Source organism: Peromyscus californicus, unplaced genomic scaffold (genome assembly GCF_007827085.1).
Source record: "Peromyscus californicus insignis strain IS unplaced genomic scaffold, ASM782708v3 Scaffold_1__1_contigs__length_55948999, whole genome shotgun sequence".
In the NCBI taxonomy this organism is placed as follows: domain Eukaryota; kingdom Metazoa; phylum Chordata; class Mammalia; order Rodentia; family Cricetidae; genus Peromyscus; species Peromyscus californicus.
In genome coordinates, this window is record NW_026294492.1 from 19,457,685 (window position 1) to 19,477,893 (window position 20,209).

Sequence of the window (20,209 nt, forward strand, 5' to 3'; positions counted from 1 at the left end):
AGACTCATTTGGTGGCCCCAGGGGGCAGGGCACACACTAGCCTGCCTGGCCTTTTTCACCACACATTTAAAACAGGGACCAGGAAGCCTCTATGCAGCTGCTCGGATAGTATGTGCCAGCGTTTGGCCATTCTGTTCACGGGCTTTCTCATCTCTCCCATGGTACCTTAAAATGCCACAGCTGAGACTCTGCCTTTGGGGTCAGGGGCCTCCTCTCCAGATGCTTAAGTTAGCCCTGATGCCAGGAAGCTCTGGGAGACATGAGAAAGGTTTTATTCCGTATCTTGAATTATGTATTTTAGATTCTGATGGATTACTGGTTTGAGGGAAGCCAAAGGAAGACCGCCAGGAGGCAGGTTGTAAACTGATCTCTGGCTATAGAGCCACCTGGGCTTTATGCTCCCAGTGTGATCCTGAACTCATTTGCATGTGTCCTAGCCTGCTTCCAGACCTGTCTGTGCCTCTCAGGGCAGCTTGAGAACCAGTGAGAGGAAGAGAGTGGGAGGAGCTAAGGTGAGAGCCAGAGTTGGGCAGAAGTGGCCCCCTGATACTGGAGAGCCCGCCCAATACCAGAGAGCAGAGCAGAAGTCAGACAGGCGGAAGTGGTTGCATGTGGCACAGAAAGAATCAGAAATGGGGAGGGAGGAGGGTTCAGAGCATAGGTAGAAAGCTTGGGGATAAGGTAACTCTTTTCATTTCCCCATTTGCTGGCAGAAGGTAGATAATTCACGTGAAATATCGGGGTCCAAGCAGCCATTATGTGGCCATATTTATTGGTATATTTAAGGCCTTTCTCAGAGGAGGAGTGAGACCCAGAGGAGGAAGCCTTATGTCCCATGACTGCAGCTGAGAGAAAAAAAAAATAAAATAAAGAAACAGGATCAGACTCCAGTCCTAGGTATCCCTGAGGTTGGAGAAGGATCTGTGAATCAGCACAAGTTACGTCAGCCTTCGTCAAGATGGAGGTAAGGGCTGGGAGTTTACACAGCCCGAGGACCCCCAGGGTTCGGCAGCTAGAAATGTATCTCAGGATGTAGTCATGGGAAAATGGCAAGGGAGTGAGTGGAAGGGAAAACTCACTGACTGGAGAGGCAATGTTGTGCAGAGCAGTCCTGTGGCCAGGCAAATGAAAAAAATGAGCAGTCGTAGATGGAGCAAAACCTTGGCACAAGTTCCCAGGCACAGAGCGCCAGGAGGGCTTGCTTCATCACACACTCTAACGTTGGCTTTAATGCAGTGGAGGCAGCACGCTGTTACCGTACAAGAACAGCCACAAGGCATGATAAAACCCAGTATAAGAGTTTTATTAAAAGGGGGAGACAGGAAACAATGTGACCAGGCCTGTGGAAGATGTGCAGCGAGAGAGATGGGAGAGAAGGTGAAGAAGAGGAAGAGGCTGTACTGGCTTCTTAAGGATTCCCCTGCACATTCATGATCACACGGCGTAGGAATTTCGTAGGGTGTAAGGCCCCTTACTTGGCTACTGATCTGCACATGTGCGGTCACTTAGCTGGGGAGTGGCCAGGAATTCCAACAACCTGTTCCCTGCAATCTGTCCTCTTACTTAGGGTTCACACCTGCTGACCTTTGCTGGGCAACTGGTGTGCTAGCTCCTTTGCTATCTCCTGCTAAACAATACTTGTTGGCTCTTTGTTTGGGGTGCAAGTATTGGGTTGACCTCAAATAGTCTGGCCTTGTCCTGTCCTCAGGCTTCTGTCCAGTATAAGCCACAATTCTATGTGCTATTTGGAATGCCTGCCTTAGGCCCTGGAAAAGCAGCTGGTAGAACTTGGGCTGAGAGGATTTCTCAGGTTGTGTCTTCGAAGAAACAGTGCTTGTTTGACCGGTTTCAATATTCTTGGTTCTTGATGGACAGATTATTCTAAAAGGACTCTCTTCCGGGGTTTCACTATTTTTGTAGAGCTTTGTGTTTTGTGTTTTAAGTCCCTTGATGGTTTCCTTCATTGGATAGTTTAAGTCAAAGGTCTTTTTGAGGCTTGATTTCGACCATTTTTCTTCCTGATTACTTTCAAAGCCACTCTTGGATACAGAGTGAACCTGATGGAATTCATGGTGCTCAGAGTCTTTGGCGTCTGTCTGGCGGACCACCCCATGGCTGCCCCGTTGCTTTTTTCTAATGTGCACTTGTACAGAAGCCTGGGAAGATCGGGCCTGGAAATCTCTTGGAGTAGTTGGCCTCTTGGAAGCTGGAGGATAGATTTTAGCTTTCCTTCGTGATGGTGATGTAGTGCTCTTCCATGTATCTGCTCTTTTTCTCCCACGATGCTTTGAGACTTGAGGTCTTTTCCCAGTTCTCAGTCTAAAACCAAGATGCAACCGAATCTCACCATGGCCTTCATGGGTGCTTAAAAGGTGGATCTGTGGGTAGACAAGAAGATATGGACCAAAAGCCGACCGTAACTTATGACAGCAATTAACTCCTGAACATCGGCCACACTGCATGCAGATGGGATATTTCAGGACAAGACCCGATAAGAAAGGTGGAGGGACATTGTGGGGTACTTGACCCTCTAAGAGTTTTGCTGCTACTTTTAGCTGTAGATCTTTTAGCAGATGGAGCTGTTCTGAGATATCCCCCTCGGCCTGGGAAAGACACCTTGCCTTGAGGGAGTGGTGAGAGTCAAAAGTCCTTGTCGGTGAATCACTCTGTGAGTCTTCATTCTGGTCACTGGAAACTGGGTCTTCCCTATTATAAAGTATCTTGAGAGAAGACTCCGGCTTCACTAAGGCAGGAAACTGGGCCCTTGTACACGAGACAGACACATGCTGAGTGACTTCCTGGAATATATCACTGAGTTTTGAGTTTGTTTTCTTTATTCCCAATCTGGTACCGGAGTATTGCTGTAATATGGAAGATGTGGATCCACGTGTCCACATCTTTAAGGGCATTCTTTTCTCGTGACCATGGCATAAAATACGTCTCTGAATATAGTTTCTGATCACTGAAGTCTGTAAAATCGTCCTAGGACCCCTCTCTAGTAGGCTCTGGGAAAATGCCATCAGTTCAGCTGGAACCCCAAATAAACTTTGAATAAAGTGATATCCATCCATTAAAAATGGCTGAGAACAAAGCTTCCTTTCCATAGTGGTTCCCAGAACATTTCCCAGCATCAGCATATTGGAGAGATACTTTCTAGGGAGTCGCTGCCTACGGACATGACTTTCCCAGACATTCTGTTGTCTACCCAGGAAAGAACGGATAGAATTTCTTCGAGCCCCTAATCCTGCCTGAAACTCCGAGGGTAGTAATCTCAGTGGATATGGAGAATAGCTCTGGAATGAATTCCCAGATTCCTCCATTTGTTTCTTTTCGGTTGCTTCCTTGGATAGGACATCCATTTCCCAGATGTCAGGATATAGGGTTCCCACAGTGTTCCCAATATCAGAGGGAAGAACCAAGGGAAGGGCTGATGAATGGAACATAATAGTGTCTGTATAGGACTCTGGAGACGGCAAAATACCAACAGCAAAGTTCTTCATAGCCAAGGCTCTTGATACCTCCGGCATTCCAGAACCCTGAAGGGGTCCTAACTCAGTTGTTTCGACAGAACTTGAAATAAATGGGATTGAAGGGCTGGGTATGAACCTACAGAAGCAATCCTGTGCTTGTAACTTTTCTGATGTTATCATTTCTGAGTCTCTATCCTCACACACCCGTCTTTGATTCAAATCCTCAATTTCCATTACTTTAGGAGATTCTGTTCTGATCCCTAGAGATTTTTCAGCCTGAAGCCTTTGCTCGTGAGTTAATACTGGAGGTTCCTCAAGTGGAGATGTTTGCTCTAAGATTAATTCTGCAAAATTCTCTTGAATATTTGCCCTTGGAGTTTGTTCCATAGGTTTTACCATGTCTTGAAGATGTGGTCTTAGGAGAAAATTCAAACCATCCATTACTTTAATGCTAGATTTTGTGGCAACTCCTATTGGTTCTATAGCCTGAGGATTTGGTCCTGGAGCCAGCTCTTCAGATTTTACAATCAGAAGCAGTGGTTTGGGAACCAATATAGTTTTTATAACTTGAAAGCCTGACAACTGTATTGTTTCTAAAATTTGATGTGTTGGTGCTGAGATTAGTTTTTTGGATTGAACATTTTGTAACCAAAGGCTTGAAGCAAATTCTGACATTATCACATCGTGCAGTTTGGGAGTCAAATGAGTATGTTTTGACCCTTGAGAAGTTGGCTCTGGTATCATCACAGATTCTAGAACTTGAAACGGCGGACCAGAGATAACTTCCACAGATTCGGAAACTTTGGGGAGAGCGGCTGACTGAGAAACATGATGCCGTGTCTTTGCGGATTCTGTCCCTTGACCTAGCTGCTTTGGACTGATGGTTATAAAATTTATCATTTGATCCAGTGATTCAATTGGAGTTATGTTTAAAGTTCCCATGCTTGCACCCTGGGGCTTTGTTATCCTACTTGCTACCTCCCCTGGTTGCCATGACTCAAAAGTGAGCTCCTCACAGTCTGTATCTTCGACAACTTGACAGGTTTGCTGGGTTGACAAATCTAAGGATTCTTCTATTTGCAGCCATGGCTTAGAGGTCAAACTTACAGATTCAGGAATCTGAGGTTCTTGCCCTGGTGTTATCCCTGAAGCAGAATCTGGAACGTGATAGGATGGCCTTGGTGGCCATGCTACAGAGTGTTCCCTTTGAGATTTTTTCCCAGAGCTCACCACCACAGGTCCTAAGTCTTGAGGACACGGCCTTGGAGATTTTTCTACATGTCCAGTCTCTCTATTTACTGGCTTTGAAGTCACACTAAGAAATTCTTTCCCTGGTCTTAACTCACAAGTTAGCATCCTTACTTCTGCAACATGATTCTTGAGGTCGAGGGTCATTCTATCAGACTCTGTGGCTTGTTCCGTTGGTAACTCCTTGACATCTTTAAATTGAGGCCACAAACAAGGCAGCAACTGCAGAGTTTCTGGGCTCCAGCAGCTTCTCTGTGGGGTTAGTTCTGAGGACTTTGAATCTGGATCACTTAGTGTTGGAGTCAGATCAACAGATTCTGGTCCTTGAAGATCTAGCTGCTGAGGCATCCCTAATGATTCCAGGCCTTGATCTGTTGGTTTGGGGTTCAACCTCATAGGTTTCTCTGTTGTTTCTGGGCTTTTATGTCCCAACCCTTTTGTCATTTCTGAAGACCCCGCATCTTGATAAACTGGTAATGAAATGAAATCCATGAATTTAGGGACTTGGTGCCTCATCTTCTCAGCATAGTCCTCCAACTGGTGCCCTGGTCTATATATCACTTGAGAGGATTCTTTGATTTGATCACGTGTTTGGGGATTTTGGTTCCCAGGTGTCACATTTTGAAGGAATGGTCTTGGTGATAACCCCCTAGCGGTTCCAGTTTGTGGCAGAGACACCGATGACAATTTCACATGGTTTACACTTTGCCACTTCGGCTCTGAAGTAAATTCCGTCGATTTCATGCACTGTTGCTGTGATTCCGGAATCAAATTTGAAAATTTGACACTAGACAGTGCTGGTCCTGCTAAGAAGTTCCCGGTGGACTCTGGGGTCGATGCCACTGGTTTCTCATTTAAAGGAAACTGTTGGCAATCCATGCTTTGCTGTTGGGAGCCTAGTCTCAGCTGCATAGGCTTTCTGTCATGAACACACGGCTTCGGTGCAAAGGAAGTCTTAGTACGTTGAGAACAGTGGCGTGGAGCGAACTCTAAAGGGTTCACACTTGGGGTCAGTGACCCTGGCTTCAACTTCACAGATTTAACTTTTTGAAAACAAAGTTCTGGTGAAGATTCCTTACTTCTCACGTCCTGCAGACCGCAGCCAGGTGTCACTTTTACAGAATTTGTCAAACAAAGCAATGGCTGGTTGCTCATCTCTGGAGACATTCTATCTTCAGGCAGTGGGGTTGGTGAAACTCCCACAGATTTCACACCATTTGACAGAGGCCTCAAAGTAAATGTGGGTTGTGCAGTTTCCTGCCACGACCCAAGTTGGTTCTTCAAAAATGGGATCTCTTGAAACTCTGCCCCTACCATTAAGTGAGATGACCCTGGAGTTGATTCAAGCTTCAAATCTTGCACGTGTTGTCCTTTCTTAACTATTATAGGCATCTCTCTTTGAATTCCTGTCCCTGAGTTCGACTCAGAACTTGGCCCTGGGGTGTATGCAGAAGAATTCACACACCGAGGCCTTGGGCCTGGGGTGCATACAGAAGAATTCACACACTGAGGACTTGTCCCTGGGGTGCATGCAGAATTCACACACTGAGGACTTGGTCTTGGGGTGCATACAGAAGAATTCACACACTGAGGACTTGGTCTTGGGGTGCATACAGAAGAATTCACACACTGAGGACTTGGGCCTGGGGTACATACAGAAGAATTCACACACTGAGGACTTGGCCCTGGGGTGTATACAGAAGGACTCATACACTGAGGACTTGGCCCTGGGGTGTTTACAGAAGAATTTACATCTTGCCAGTTTGGCTCATGAATGCACCCAGTAGAATCTACACGTTGCAATTTTGGTCCTAAAATGCATGCTGAAGAACTCATCCCATGCAAATGTGACCCAGCATTGCACCCAGACTTTGTACATTGAGGGTCTGGCTCTGGAATGCATGCAGAGGAATTTATATCTTGCAAATATGGCCCACGTTTACACCCACTGGAGTTTACATATTGAGAATTTGCATTGGGAGTGCATGCAGAATTCACATCTTCCAAGTGCTGCCCCAGGCAGAACACCTTAGATTTTATACCTTGAAGGTCTGGAACAGGGTGCGACTCAGACAATTCTACATTTTGTGTTCTGGTGTTGGATGCCATAAAATTTTTACAGTGAATCTGTGGCCCTGCACTCGGGTCACAGGATGCCCTACCTTGCAGTCTAGGCTTATGCTTGAATTTTAGAGACAGCTCATCTGGCAGCTTAGTTTCTGTGAGCCCCTCAAAAGGTATTATCTCTTGCAAATGTGGCCCAGGGTCGCCGTCTAAAGACTGAGGACTTGTTCCCAGGCCCAACTCAGAGGACATCACATCTTGCAATGGTTGTTCTGAATTGAATTCCATAGATTTCAGGTCTTGAAGCTTTGTACATAATTCTGACGACTTGATATGTTGTAAATGTGGCTCATCCCTGAACGCTATCTGTTTTATTTTTTGAAGTTGTTGCTTTTGACTTAATTTGTGAGACTTCTGATCTCGCTTCTGGTTTCTGGCATTGAGTTCAGAAGGCACTACTCTATAAACCTTTGAGTCCGAGGCCTGCTTAGAGAATCCCACAAACTGTGATTCTGAACCATGATTGATCCCTGTATCCTTCATTGTGTGGATATATGTGGGCTCAGACTTCACACCTTTCAACTTTGATACACAGTTGACTGACTCAGGTTTCATACCTTGAAGGTGTAATTCTGATGTTAACATAGTTAATTTCCTGTCCTGTAAATGAGCGGTTTCCAACTGCAAAGGTTCCCTGTCAAGTGCCTTACCAAATGTCCATTTTAAAGATTTTACATCTTGCCACAGTGGCTGATACACAAAGCCTACGGGTTTCTCTTTTTGAAGTTTGTCCTCTGAAATCACTTCAGAAGACTTCATACCCTGTGAGCATAGGCCAGGACTGACCTCCATAGATCTTCCATATTGAAGCTTTGTCCCCAGAATTGACTGAGAATATTTCTCATCTTGTAACTGAGGGCCTGAGTTTAACTTCCCAGATTCCCCATTTGGGGGCTTGGACTCCACCGTCACACCTTGTAACTTTGGGCCTTGATTAAACTCTACAGACTCCTTAGCTAGGAGCCTTTTCCCTTGAACCAACTCAGATGGCTTTTTATTTTGTGTCTGTGGTCCAGAATTGAGGTCTACCGCTGTCACACCTTGGGATTTTACCTGTGTTACCACCTCAGAAGATTTTATACTTGTGACATGTTGTCCCATAGAGTTCACACCTTGAAGTTTCATGCCCATGATCAGCTCAGGATATTTCAAATCTTGTAAAGGGGGGCCTGAGTCCAGCTCTACAGATTTTGTACCTAAGGACATCTTCCTCGGGGTGAAATCATGTTTCTTACCTTGTAACTTTGAACTAGGTTTGATTTCTACAGATTTCATACCATGAACCCTCTTCCCTGTAATGACTTCAGAGGTCATACCTTGTAAGTGTGGTCCAGGACCAAAGTCCACAGACATGACATCATGGACCTTTATACCCGTGATTGTCCTTGAAGATTTCAGATCTTGTAACTGTGGGCCTGATTCCCAGTCTTCCATTTCCATTTCTTGAGGCTTTGTCCTCAGAAATGAGTTAGATTTTATACCTTGCCACTGTGGCCCAGGTTTACAGCCTAGTTTGACACATTGAGTTTTGGTACCCGTAGCTAACTCAATACATGGTTTACCTTTCATCTGTGAGCTGCAACTTAACTTAGTACATTTCATATTTGGGGACTCTGTTTCAGGTGTCAAGTCAGAACATTTTGCATGTTGCCACTGGGACCCAGAGCTCTTCTCAGATTTCATACCTCGAGGCTTTCCCTGAAGTGCCAACTCAGAAGATTTTCCACATTTCAACTCTACATTGTTTTGTGATTGTGGCCTTTGGCTTATTGCTCCATATTTCACTTCTGAGGACTGTGACTCTTGTTTAAACACTGAAGGTGTCACAGCTCGAGGAGGCTGTGTTCCTGGGGATGACCCTAAAGGATTCACTTCCTGAGGTTGTATTCCAGGGTTCAATCCAAGAGAGCTCCTGTCTTCTAAGCAAAACCTGGATTTGAATGTCAATTTTATATTATTGATCTTTGACTTTAAGGTTGGGTCACATGCTTTCGTATTTCTAAACTGTTGCTCAGAGTTAAAATCAATACTTTTGGACCTCTGAGACTGATGTTCCTGGGTTGACCCTGAAGGTTGTTTACCTTGTGACTTTGGCCTCGTAGTCAACTCATCAGATGTCTTCACATCTAGTTGTACTGAGGGTTTTAACTCTTTAGCTGTGACATCCTGAGGTGGTAACCTAAGATTCAGTGTAGATCTATTAACTTGATAGTCAGACAGTGGTATCCAAAGAATAGATTTTGTATTTTCAAGCTGTGGTCCCTGAAGTAATGCCACACTTTTCACACACTGAGACTGTAGCTCTGAGGTTGATGTGATGTTTTCCCCTTCTTGTAGCTCTGGTCCTGGGGACAACTCAGGGGTCTTCACACACTGTACTTGTGGCCCAAGGTTAAAATCCACAGATTTTTTTCCTTGAGGTTTTGGCCCTAGAGCCATGTCTGATGTCTTCACACTTTCCAGTTGTATGGATGGTTTCCGTTCTGTAGATTTGACACCTGGAGATGGTGACCCACTATTTAATTGTAAAAATGTCACACCGTGGAATTCAGGTCTTGGTATCCACTGGATGGATCTTACACTTTCTACCTGTGTCTCTTTGTTTAGCTGATCAGTTTTGATCCCTTGAGGCTGTGGCTCGGAAGTTAAGTTCAAAGGTTTAGTTTTCTGCAGCCCTAGTGCTAACGCAGAGGTTTTTACTTGCTGTAACTGTGACTCAAGATGAAACTCTCCGGATTTTTCTCTTTGAATTTTTGACCTGACAGTCAATTCAGATGACCTCACACCTCTCCGTTGTGTAGACGGCTTCAATTCTGTAGGGCTGGCACTCTGAGACTGTAACCTAAAGTTTGACGCTATACATTTCTCCCTTTGAAACTCAGATACTGGTATCCACTGAACAGATTTTGTACCTCCAATTTGTGGTTCAGTATTTAGTGCCACAGTTCTCCCATCTTGGAGCGGTGGCTCTAACATTGGCTCCAAGTCTTTCACTTGGTACACCTGTGATTCTGGAGTCAATGGACAAGGTCTCATACTCGGCACCTGTGGCCCATATTGGTCCTCTTGAGCTTTTACATTATGAACTGGTTCAGGGGCCAATTCAAATGAGGGTGCATCTTTACATTGTAGTTTAGAGGTGAGCTCTATGGGTTTTCTACCTGCAGGTTTGGGTTCTTGATCTGACCCCATAGACAACATACCTTCCGACTCCAACTGTTTGTTCAGCCGGTTGAACAGCTCACCTTTCCACTCTGCTGTGCTTATGTGGTCATCCTGTCCGGCCTCAAGAGTTAAATCCATTGGTGCCCTCCCTTGATACTGTTGTGTGGAGACTAAATCCATGAATTTTACTCCCTGGATCCCTTGTGCTTTGGCTTTATTCACAGGTTTTAGACTTTGCTGCTTCAGACATGAGATGATCACACGTTTACTATCTTGTGTTTGTGGCCGTGAAGTCAGTTCCTTGGGTTTTACATCTTGTAGATGAGGCCCTTGCAACACCTCCATAGGTTTATCTTGAAACAGCATCCCTGGTGCAAAAGTCATGGGACTCTCCCCTTGCTTCTTTGGTTCAACCAACCCCACAGTTTTCAAATCTTGAATTCTTGAACCTGGGATGAACTTCACAGATTTCATACCATCTGACTGGGAACTACTTGGGGATATCACTGTAGATTTTATCCTCTCTAGACATTGTCCTAGAGTTAAGACTGCAGATTTTCTGTCTTCTAACTGTGGTTCTGAAGGGGGTAACTTGGATTTTAAACCTTTCAAGGTGGAGCCCGGAGGCAGCTCCTCACATTCCTTATCTCCTGCTTGTATCCCCAGGGTTGACAGCATAGATATGATTTTCCCCAGCTCTGACTTTGACCTTAACTCCATAGATTTCCTGTCTTCCAAATGATTCCCTGGCGTTAACTCTTCTTGCTTTGAGGCTGTGATCTTCTCTACAGGTTTTATATGTTCCAAATGCTGTCTGTGGATCAATGTAGAAGATTCTACACCTTGTGCCTGTGTTCTTCTGATCATCTCAGAAAGATCTGCACCTGCCAAGTGTTTCCCAGGAGTCAATTTCTTTGATTCTGCATTTGGTATCTGTGGTTCAGATGCTAGTTTATAAGACATTTTGCCTTCAAAGTTTGGTACTTGATTCCCTGGGACATATCTTATATCTATAAAGGGTGGCTCTTGTACTATTAACTCTGGCTTCATCCCTTGCCTCTCTGGCTGTGTGGTCAACTCAAATGTTTTTACACACTCTAACTGTGGCCCTGAGTTTAACTCTGAAGTCTTCACACCTTGAGGTTGAGTTCCTGGAATTACACCGAAACATTTGACATCCTGCAGCCATGGCCCCGAGTTAAAACTCACCTGCCTTGTGTCTTGTAGCCCTGGAGTCGCTTTTGCTGATTTGGGATCGTGTATCCCTAACTCTGGAGTCATAGGACTCATACCATGAGACCATGGTCCTGGAGTTTGCTCCCCAAATTTGACTCTTTGATATTTCCGCCTAGAAGCCAACTCAGAAAATTTGGTATCTTGGTGCCACAGTCCTGGATTGACCTGCTTAGCTATCACTCTTGGATGTTGTAGTTCAGAGGCTGGGATTGGGGGTTTCATGCTACAAAACTCTGATGCTTCCAGAGGCAATACAAGCTTCTTATCTTCAACCTGTGTCTCTTGGCTTAATGGCAAAAACGATTCTGGCATCAATCCCTGAGGCTTCCTATCTTGAAGCTCAACACCTGGCATGAATGTTACACATTTGAAACCTTGGTGCTTGGGCTCTGGGATCGCATCAGAGAATCTCACATGTTGCAAGCATGGTCTTACGTTTACGTCTACCGGCTTCCCGGGTTGTGGTTGTGGTTGTGGCTGTGGTTCTGGAAGCTTTGGCCCTAGGATAAAATCTGATGGTGTGGTTTCTGGCCCCAGGGAACATGGTATTTCGTCATGAGATTTCACACCATAATGTGGGGGGCCTGAGATGAAATTTACTGGGTTTTCCCCTTGAAGAAGTAGCCCTTGATATAACATTGGAAACTGGACACTTTGCAATTTTGGCCCTGGAATCAATTCCGATTTGACACTTAGCTGCTGTGGGCCTAGATTTAAATCCACAGATTTCACATTTGGGGGCTGTGTTCCCTCAATCCGTTCCTTCAGTGATAAACTTTGTAGACGTGACTTTGGTTTTGTCTTTTCAGGATCTACCTCTGCTGCAGATGACGGTTGTATTACATTTACAGAGTTCTCATTTTGCAACTGTGATTCTCTATCCATTTGCCTAGACTTTACTTTGTGGAGCTGTGGCTCTGGGGTCACATCTTTAATATGTGCTTTGGGTCCGGCAGTTAGTCCTGTAGGTTCCACATCTTGTAAGGGTGGTTCGGTAATTACTTCTGCAGACTTCAAATTTTGGGCAAAGGACTCTGATTTCTCACCTTGCACTCCTGATTCTAGACTAAACTCCAGAGGTCTCACGATGATGGTTCCCTGGGTATCATCGACTTTAGAGAATGTCAATCTGAAGGTCTCTGTGTCTTCATATTCTGGTTTCAGAGTTATTTCCGATGGGTTGGTAACTTCTGCACACGCTTCTGGAGGCACCTGAACAAACTTCACATCAGGGGGCTGTGGCTCTGGGGCCATCACTCCTGAGGTCATAGTTTGCACTTCTGAATCTAGTAGCAAATCCAGAGTATCTTTAATTGCACTTCCTGATTCTGGAGTCTCTTCCATCTCTTTTACAACTTGGGTCCCAGGTTCAAGAGTATCTTGGAGTGGTGGTGAGCTCATCTCCACAGATTCTGAGGTCTGGCTCAATGGTGCTGGAGTCATCCCTAATGATGATTGTGGCAACGGAGTAGATTCTTCCACCTGCTGGCAAGGTTCAGAGGTCACTCTTGCTTCTGAGGCTGGATGCTGTAGGGTCAGTCCTTCAGGTTCTAGGAAATGATAACTTGGTTTGGGGGTCGCTTCTAAAGATTTTGTTGCATCAAAGTGTGTGCTTGGGATCAGTTCACCAACTTCCATACTCTCCACCAGTGCCTCAGGAATTAGATTCCTACCTTCTACCAATGGAGTCTTTGTATCCTCAAGCAATGGTACAGGGGCTATCTTATCAGAGCCGGTGCTTGGAGTCAACTCCACCATTTTTATATCTCCTTGTAACTCCTGTGATAGGGCTGAAAGAGCTTCTTCCATTCCTTGAGATTGAGAATCGGGGATCCAATGTACTGATATATTGCTGTGCAACTGTGGACCTGCCGCCAACCCAGCAGACTTTTTGTTTTGGTGTTGTGGTTCAACTGTCAGTTGGCCAGATTTCATATCTTGAAACTGAGACTCAGGGGCCGATGGCACAGATGTCTCACTTTGCAGTTGTGGTATGGGGGTTAATTCCTCATATTGTGTATTCTGCTGATGCAGTTCTGGGGCCAAATCTATACATACCACTGTTGAGGTTGGTGGTCCATATTTTTCCATTTCTGGGACTAAATCTGTGGTTATGTCCACAGATTTCACACTTTGCAATCTTGGATCTGGCATTAGGTGCTCAGATTTTACATTCTGTAGTTCTGGGGGAAAGTCCATTGAATCCCTAACCTTAGGCTGTGGGATTGTGCTCCCCCACCCCAAATATTCCATTTCCTGAAGCAGTGGTATGACTGGCACTACTTCAGCTTCTGGAACTTGATGCTTTTGGCCCCTTCCTATAGGTACTGCACCTTGATCTGGTGGTGCTGGGATTGTTTTCCTGGATTCCATTATTTGATGATGTGACTTTGGAGTCAGTGACACACACTCTGTGCCTTGAGGTTGTGGCATAGTCCCCACGGAGTCTTCAACTTGACCCTGTAACCCAGAAGTCAATTGCAGAGACTCTTTGGTTGGAGGCTCTACAATTTGTAGTGGTGTGATCATTCCCGTCGGAGATGCCTGGACTGGCGCGGTCACCTTTAGAGCATGCAGGGACTGACATGACGGTAGTAGGTCATCAGTCATTCCTGATGGTTCCAGTACTTTAGATGGTGGCTGTGGAGGTACGCTTCTAGATTCTACAGTTCCTGCTGGGACAGTAGTAGTCGGAACATCTGGTTGAGCTGACACTGGGGTCAAATTTTCAGCTGGAGGCTGTGAGCCTCGGATCAAAGCCCTAGATTTAGTAATGTGTGGCTGTCCTAGTGGAAATATCTGCATGAAATCCATGGCTTGTTTTGCCACTGGAGACACTTTTGTATCTTCAGTGGCTTCAGGCAGTGCACTTGAGCTAATTTCCATTGCATTTTGATGTACTGGACTGGGAGTAATCCTGATGTGTTTTGAGGCTTGATTCTGTGACCCCAAGGTCATGGTCATGGTATCCATCTTCACTGATTCCATGACTTGGTATTGTGGCTGTGGGGCTACTCCTACTGGTTCTATGCCATGTGGACTTAATTTGTCAATCATCTGCATGGAATCCGTGACGTAAAACAATGCCACAGGAGTTACCTCCAGGTTATCTGTGACTTGACTCAGTCTTGAGGCCATGCTCTTTAATTCCGTGGTTTGATGCTGATGATGGGTTCCTTTTATTCTTTCAGTTACTTGATTTGATGGCTGAGGAGTTATCCTCACTGTTTCTGCTTGATTTGGCGGCTCTGGGGAAAACCCCACAGAGTCTGTCAGCTCCGACTGTGATTCTGGGATTAATCCCATTAAGTCCATAACCTGAAGCAATTCCAATGGAGTGACCTTTATTCTGTCAGTGGCTGAACGTGGTATCTTGGGTGTCACCCCAATGTTCATGCTGTAGTCAGTAGAAGGCTTTCCCTTTTTACAGTAACAGCTGGGTGGGACAATCTCCTGAACCACAGTGTCAGAGTCGGAGGAAGAAGTCACATCTCGGGATTCTGAAACATTCAGCTCCATAAGTGTTGATCTGAGAAACAAAGAGAAATGTTTTCATTTTCTTTGGAATCAGTAGGGGAAGTTAGAGAGAAGGGAGGGAGTGTCTAGTTCAAATCCAAAATATTTTTAGTCTAAGGGAGAGAAGAAGGAAAAGAGGGGTTGCATCCACAAACATCAATGATTTATGTCAAGAATTCCTCCGCCAAGAGCAAAGTAGACGAGTCCGTCAGTAGAGTGCATGCTATACAAATAGAGAAGCTGAGTTCCATCCCTAGAACCCACAGGAAAATAAAAGAACACAGTGCCCCAGTACTGGGCAAGCAGAGACAAGTAGATGCCCTGGGCCTCACTGGACAGCCAAGGCTGATCAGTGAGTCCCAGGGAGTGACTCTATTTCACAAAACGAGGTGGATGGCTCCCAGAAATGACACCCAAGTTTTACACACACACACACACACACACACACACACACACACACCTGTGCTTGGCATGACCTGAGTTTGAGCCCTAAGACTCACATGTTGGAAGGAGAGAACTGACTCCTGTGGCTTGTCCTCTGACCATCACATACATGATGTGGCACCTATGTGCACACATGCAAAAAATACAAATGAATAAAATATATACATATATTTACACAGTGAGGCCTAGAGAAAAAGTCCAGAGGTTAAGAATAGTGACTTAGTGACTGCTCTTCCAGGGGACCCAAGTTTGAATCCCAACACACACATGGTAGGCCACAAACATCTGTAACTCCAGTACCAGGGGATCATATACCCTCTTATGATCTCTCTGGGCACCAGGCATGCATGTGGTACACATACTTACCTGCGGAAAAAATATCCATACAGATAAAACATAAAACAAATAAAGCTCACAAAATAGTTCTCCACTGCTTTTCAAACTAACTTTTTTCCTTTACCTCCTTCCTTTACTTTCTTTCCTTCCTTCCTTCTCTTCTTCTTCTGCTTCTTCTTCTTCTCCTCCCCCCCTCTCCCCCCGCCCCCACTCAGCCCCCTGCCTTGTGACTCTGTTTCCTGACCTTGCATTATCCAGATGTTGGAAGATCCGTCGAAGACTCCTGTCTATTGACCAGAGTACATATTCCTGGGTCCCTTCGGTAGGAAGTCCTGAAATACTGGACACAGCAGAATATGTCAGTGGAACTGAAGTGACATTGCAGTAGGAATAGAAAGATAATTTAGGAAGGAGGCAATTGCTCTCAGAGTAAATGAAGTCAGAGTGCCAGGTATTTTACGTACAGCATTCACAATGAAGATGGTGTCACGGGTAGGAATTCTATTGCTGTCATGAACCCCAATGAACATAAACAAGTTGTGGGGACAGGGTTTGTTTCAGCTTACAACACTCAGGTCATACTCCATTGCTGAGGGAAGTCAGGGTAGGAACTCAGGGCAAGATGGATCCAAGAGGCAGGAGCTGATCCAGAGGCCATGGAGCTGCTTACTGGCTTGCTTTCATGGTTTGCTCACCCTGCCTTCTTGTACCCCCTGAGACCACTAGCTCATGCGTGGTACCACCCACAGTGAGCTGGACCTTCCCACATCAATCTTCAATTAACAGAATGCAGCCAGGCATGGTGGCACATGTCTTTAATCCCAGCACTCGGGAGGTAGAGACAGGTGAGTTCAAGGCCAGCCTGGTCTACAGAGCGAGTTCCAGGACAGCCAGGGTTATACATTGAAAAAAAAAAAAAAAGAAAGAAAGAAAGAAAGAAAGAAAAGAATGAAAATATACTATGGTGATATTTTATTTGTATTAAAATGTTATTTGTATGTTAATAAATAAAGTTGCCCGGGAGTCAGAGCTATTAGCAAGCCATAGGAAAGCCAGACAGTGGTGGTGTACGCTTGTAATCCCAGCACTTGGTAGGCAGAGCTAGGTAAGTCTCTTTGTGTTCAGGGATACAGCCAGCATTGGAGACACACGCCTTTAATCTCAATACCAACCATAGAAGACCTGGAGGTCTGTACAGACAGGCAGTGACGAGGCAGTCATGTGGTTGGGTTTACAACCAATGAGAAGGCAGAGCATAAAGTCTATATAAAGACTTTAACACAGGAAGTAGCTCTCTTTCGGAGAGGTAGGACCACCACAGGAGGACGGGTAAGGTTTTTGCTCTTAGCTCTGACTTCTTGGCTGTCTTCTTTGCATTGGTTCTGTGTTTCTTATTTAATAAGACGGTTGGTTACATCTACAATGTACCACAGGCTTGCCCACAGGGCAATCTGGGGGGGGCAATTAAGGTTCCCTCTTCCAAAATGATGGCAGTTTGTATCAAGTTGACAGGAAACTAGTCAGCATGGGTATTTGTCACAGGACAGTCTGTAGACAGACTCTGCTTACCGTGTCAGATCAGCTACACTGCCGTTCATCTCTGTTTCTTCCAACCGTGAAACTGTAACAGGAGCCAAGAAACTGTTAGCATAGTGACTGCTGACGTCATCTAACAGAACCCCCTTCATTTAACAATTAAGGGAGCAAAGATGAAGTCACACCCATCGTGACGCTGATGAGTGGTACAGCACAGCTATCGAGTTTTGTTTTGCTTTTTAAGCATACTATCCTGTCTTTGTCATGTACTAGAAGTGACCCAGGAGAAGCCCGGACTGGGAACGCAGCGCTGGGGGAACACAGAGATCCGGATACATCTTCCCCTTCAAAGATGTCTGTCCCACATCCACATCTGTGGTAGAGGAATAAAGGTAATGGACCTCCTGCACCAAACTCTTGGTAGTTCATCTTTGTCCATTCTCCTCTCCCATACTTTGGGCTCTACATGAAGATGTAAGGACAGAGAAGCCCGAGGAAAGGAAACAATGGAGAATGGAGCTGTCTGACTGACTTTGGAAGGAAAGATGTCAGAGAGATGGGCGTACTCTCCAGGCACACCCTCTTTTTCAACTTTCTTCCACTTCAAGTGGAAAGAGTCCTAAAGCAGGTCCACAGTTGATCAGTCATCAGCCTTGAGCTGACCCATAAGGATAGAATCATTCTTACCTCTGAGTTTCCGGATCTGTGTTAGAGATCTGTTTTGTTGCTTGGAAGTCTAGAAAGACACAAAGAGAAACTAAGTCAGGGTTACGTTCTAGTTTGGGGATTTTATTGACAACACATCTCATCTTATCTAGGGGATAGCGATATGTTTTATCAGTTGTCATCTGCAAACATATCATTAGTTACCATCTCATTTATTTAGTTGTGAATAATGGATTACATATCCTAAGGGACCAGCAAGATGGCTCTGTGGGCACAGGTGTTTGACACCAATCCCGATGATATGAGTCCCATCTCTGGAGCCCACATAGTAAAAGGAGAAAAGCAATTTGCACAAGTTGTGCTCACCTCCACGTGCATGCCATTTGTCCATGCGTGCACCCACATGCAAATTAGTAAGTGATTAAACAAACCTAAGTCCTAGATTATTATGTGTAGTCCTGAGAGTCTAGAGGTAAATATGAGTCCTGTGCTCTAGAGACTTGCATTAGTAAGGAAAACAGTCAACTAAACAGGTAAGATGCCATGTGGGAGCCAGCAAAATGGCTCAGTGGCTGAAGGCACCTGTTGCCAAGCGTTGGCAACCTATGTTCAATCCCTGTGGCCAGTATGGTAGATGAAAAGAACTGACTTGTTTAAAATAACCCTGGACTTGAATTATAACCTGTTTTTATGTTCAAGCTATCTGTGTATTATTTCTCCTGCAGTTGTACATAAAATGTCTTTACATTAAAGCCAGGCGGCGCACACCTTTAATCCCAGCACTTGGGAGGCAGAGCCAGGTGGATCTCTGTGAGTTCGAGGCCAGCCTGGACTACCAAGTGAGTTCCAGGAAAGGCGCAAAGCTACACAGAGAAACTCTGTCTCGAAAAACCAAAAAAAAAAAAAAAAATCTTTACATTAAAAAAAGGACAAATACTACAGAATTGTATTACATCAGATATATAGAATATACAAATTCATAGAGACAGAAAGATTAGATGTTATCTCAAGATGGAGAAGAAAGGAATATAGAGCAATGATTTCCTAAGTACAGAATCTCTGTTTTATGTGATGGAAAAGTCCCACAAATGGACAGTAGTGTCAGGACATAATATCATGAATGTAATAAATCAATACAATTAATGTAATTAATGAATATCATAAATGCAGTTATTGAATGAATACTGCAAATGTAATCAATGAATACCACAAATGTAATTAATATCATGAGTGTAATTAATGAATACCATGAATGTAAATAATAAGTAAATAAGTAAATAAATGAAAAGAAAGGTCTGCTAATTGCCAAAAGTAACCACAAACAGAAGTGTAAGGGAGAAATTTACTGGACCAAAAATTAAGACATACCGTAAAACAAGTTCATAAGAACAGGAGCAGGCAGGTAGAATTTAAAAACAAAAAAGTTCTGAAATAATCAGGAGGCAGAGGCTAAAGAATTTCTCTGTGTTTGAGGACAGCCTCATCTAAATAGTGAGTTCCAAGACAGCCAGGGTTATATAGAGAAACCTGTCTCAAAACAAACAAACAAAAAACCCTAAACCCAGCTCTGAAATAAATTCACTTACATATGGCAGCTTAATTGAAGAGAGCTCCACATAGTGACAAGAAATGATTCCATAGCTGTGATAAGTGCTGTCAACTTGCGAAAATCTAGAATCATGTGGACCTGTGCCTCTTAGCATGCCCATGGGGAAACGTCTTGATAACCATACCTGGGGCGCCACTGTGGTGGCGCCATTCTCTGACTGGGATCCTAGATTGTGTCAGTGGGGAAAGAGAAGTGAGCTACAGTTTGGACTCATCACTCATCTCCGCTTCTTTACTGCAGATGCAACGTGACTCGCTAGCCTAAGCCCCTGCAGTTGTGACCTCCTCTACCACGATGGACCAATGGACCATAACCTTGGGTGATGGTGAGCTGAAGTGAACCCTTGCCCCGTTAAGGCTCTTTTGTTAGGGCATTCTGTCACAGCGACAGAATAGAAACTAAGACAGTGGCAAACAGTGAGAAAAATAAAAGTGGATCATTTCTCAATATGGGATTCAGAGATGGGCTCTAAGTGGGTTGAGAATTCAAATGTTGAGGGGCTGGAGAGACGGTTCAACCGCTTAGAGCAGGGGCTACACTTACAGAGGACCCAGGTTTGGTTCCCAGCACCCACATGGTGGCTTATAACTTCAACTCCAGTTTCAGAGGATCTGATCTCTTATGACCCCTGGAAGTACCAGGCAACATGTGGTGCACATGTACACTTACTTGCAGGCAAAATCCTCATATACATAAAATACAAAAAAAAAAAATCTCAATTTGTATGAAAGAATTCAAGTGTGAAAAGTAATGTGAATTTTTTGTTGTTGTTTTTCATTTTTCAAGATAGGAGGGTTTCTCTGTGTAAATCTGACTCCCCTGGAACAACTCTGTAGACCAGGATGGCCTCAAACTCAGA

General features: G+C 44.6%; 1 protein-coding gene across 3 annotated transcripts; it reads right to left on the reverse strand.

Annotated features, from left to right (window-relative positions):
* Window positions 1-1,282: 1,282 nt before the first annotated feature.
* LOC128115404 (uncharacterized) lies at window positions 1,283-18,522 on the reverse strand. Of its 3 annotated transcripts, XM_052746041.1 has the most exons (4): window positions 17,763-18,522; window positions 17,109-17,160; window positions 15,784-15,879; window positions 1,283-14,772 (listed from the first exon to the last, which is right to left on the reverse strand). In XM_052746041.1, exons 2-4 carry the CDS (start codon window positions 17,135-17,137, stop codon window positions 1,560-1,562), a joined length of 13,338 nt encoding a protein of 4,445 aa, XP_052602001.1. In that variant the 5' UTR covers window positions 17,138-17,160; window positions 17,763-18,522; the 3' UTR covers window positions 1,283-1,559. The 3 variants fall into 3 exon arrangements, with proteins under 3 accessions (XP_052602001.1, XP_052601999.1, XP_052602000.1); XM_052746039.1 differs by lacking the exon at window positions 17,109-17,160; XM_052746040.1 differs by lacking the exon at window positions 17,763-18,522 and having other exon boundaries at window positions 17,109-17,312.
* Between the last annotated feature and the right edge of the window lie 1,687 nt (window positions 18,523-20,209).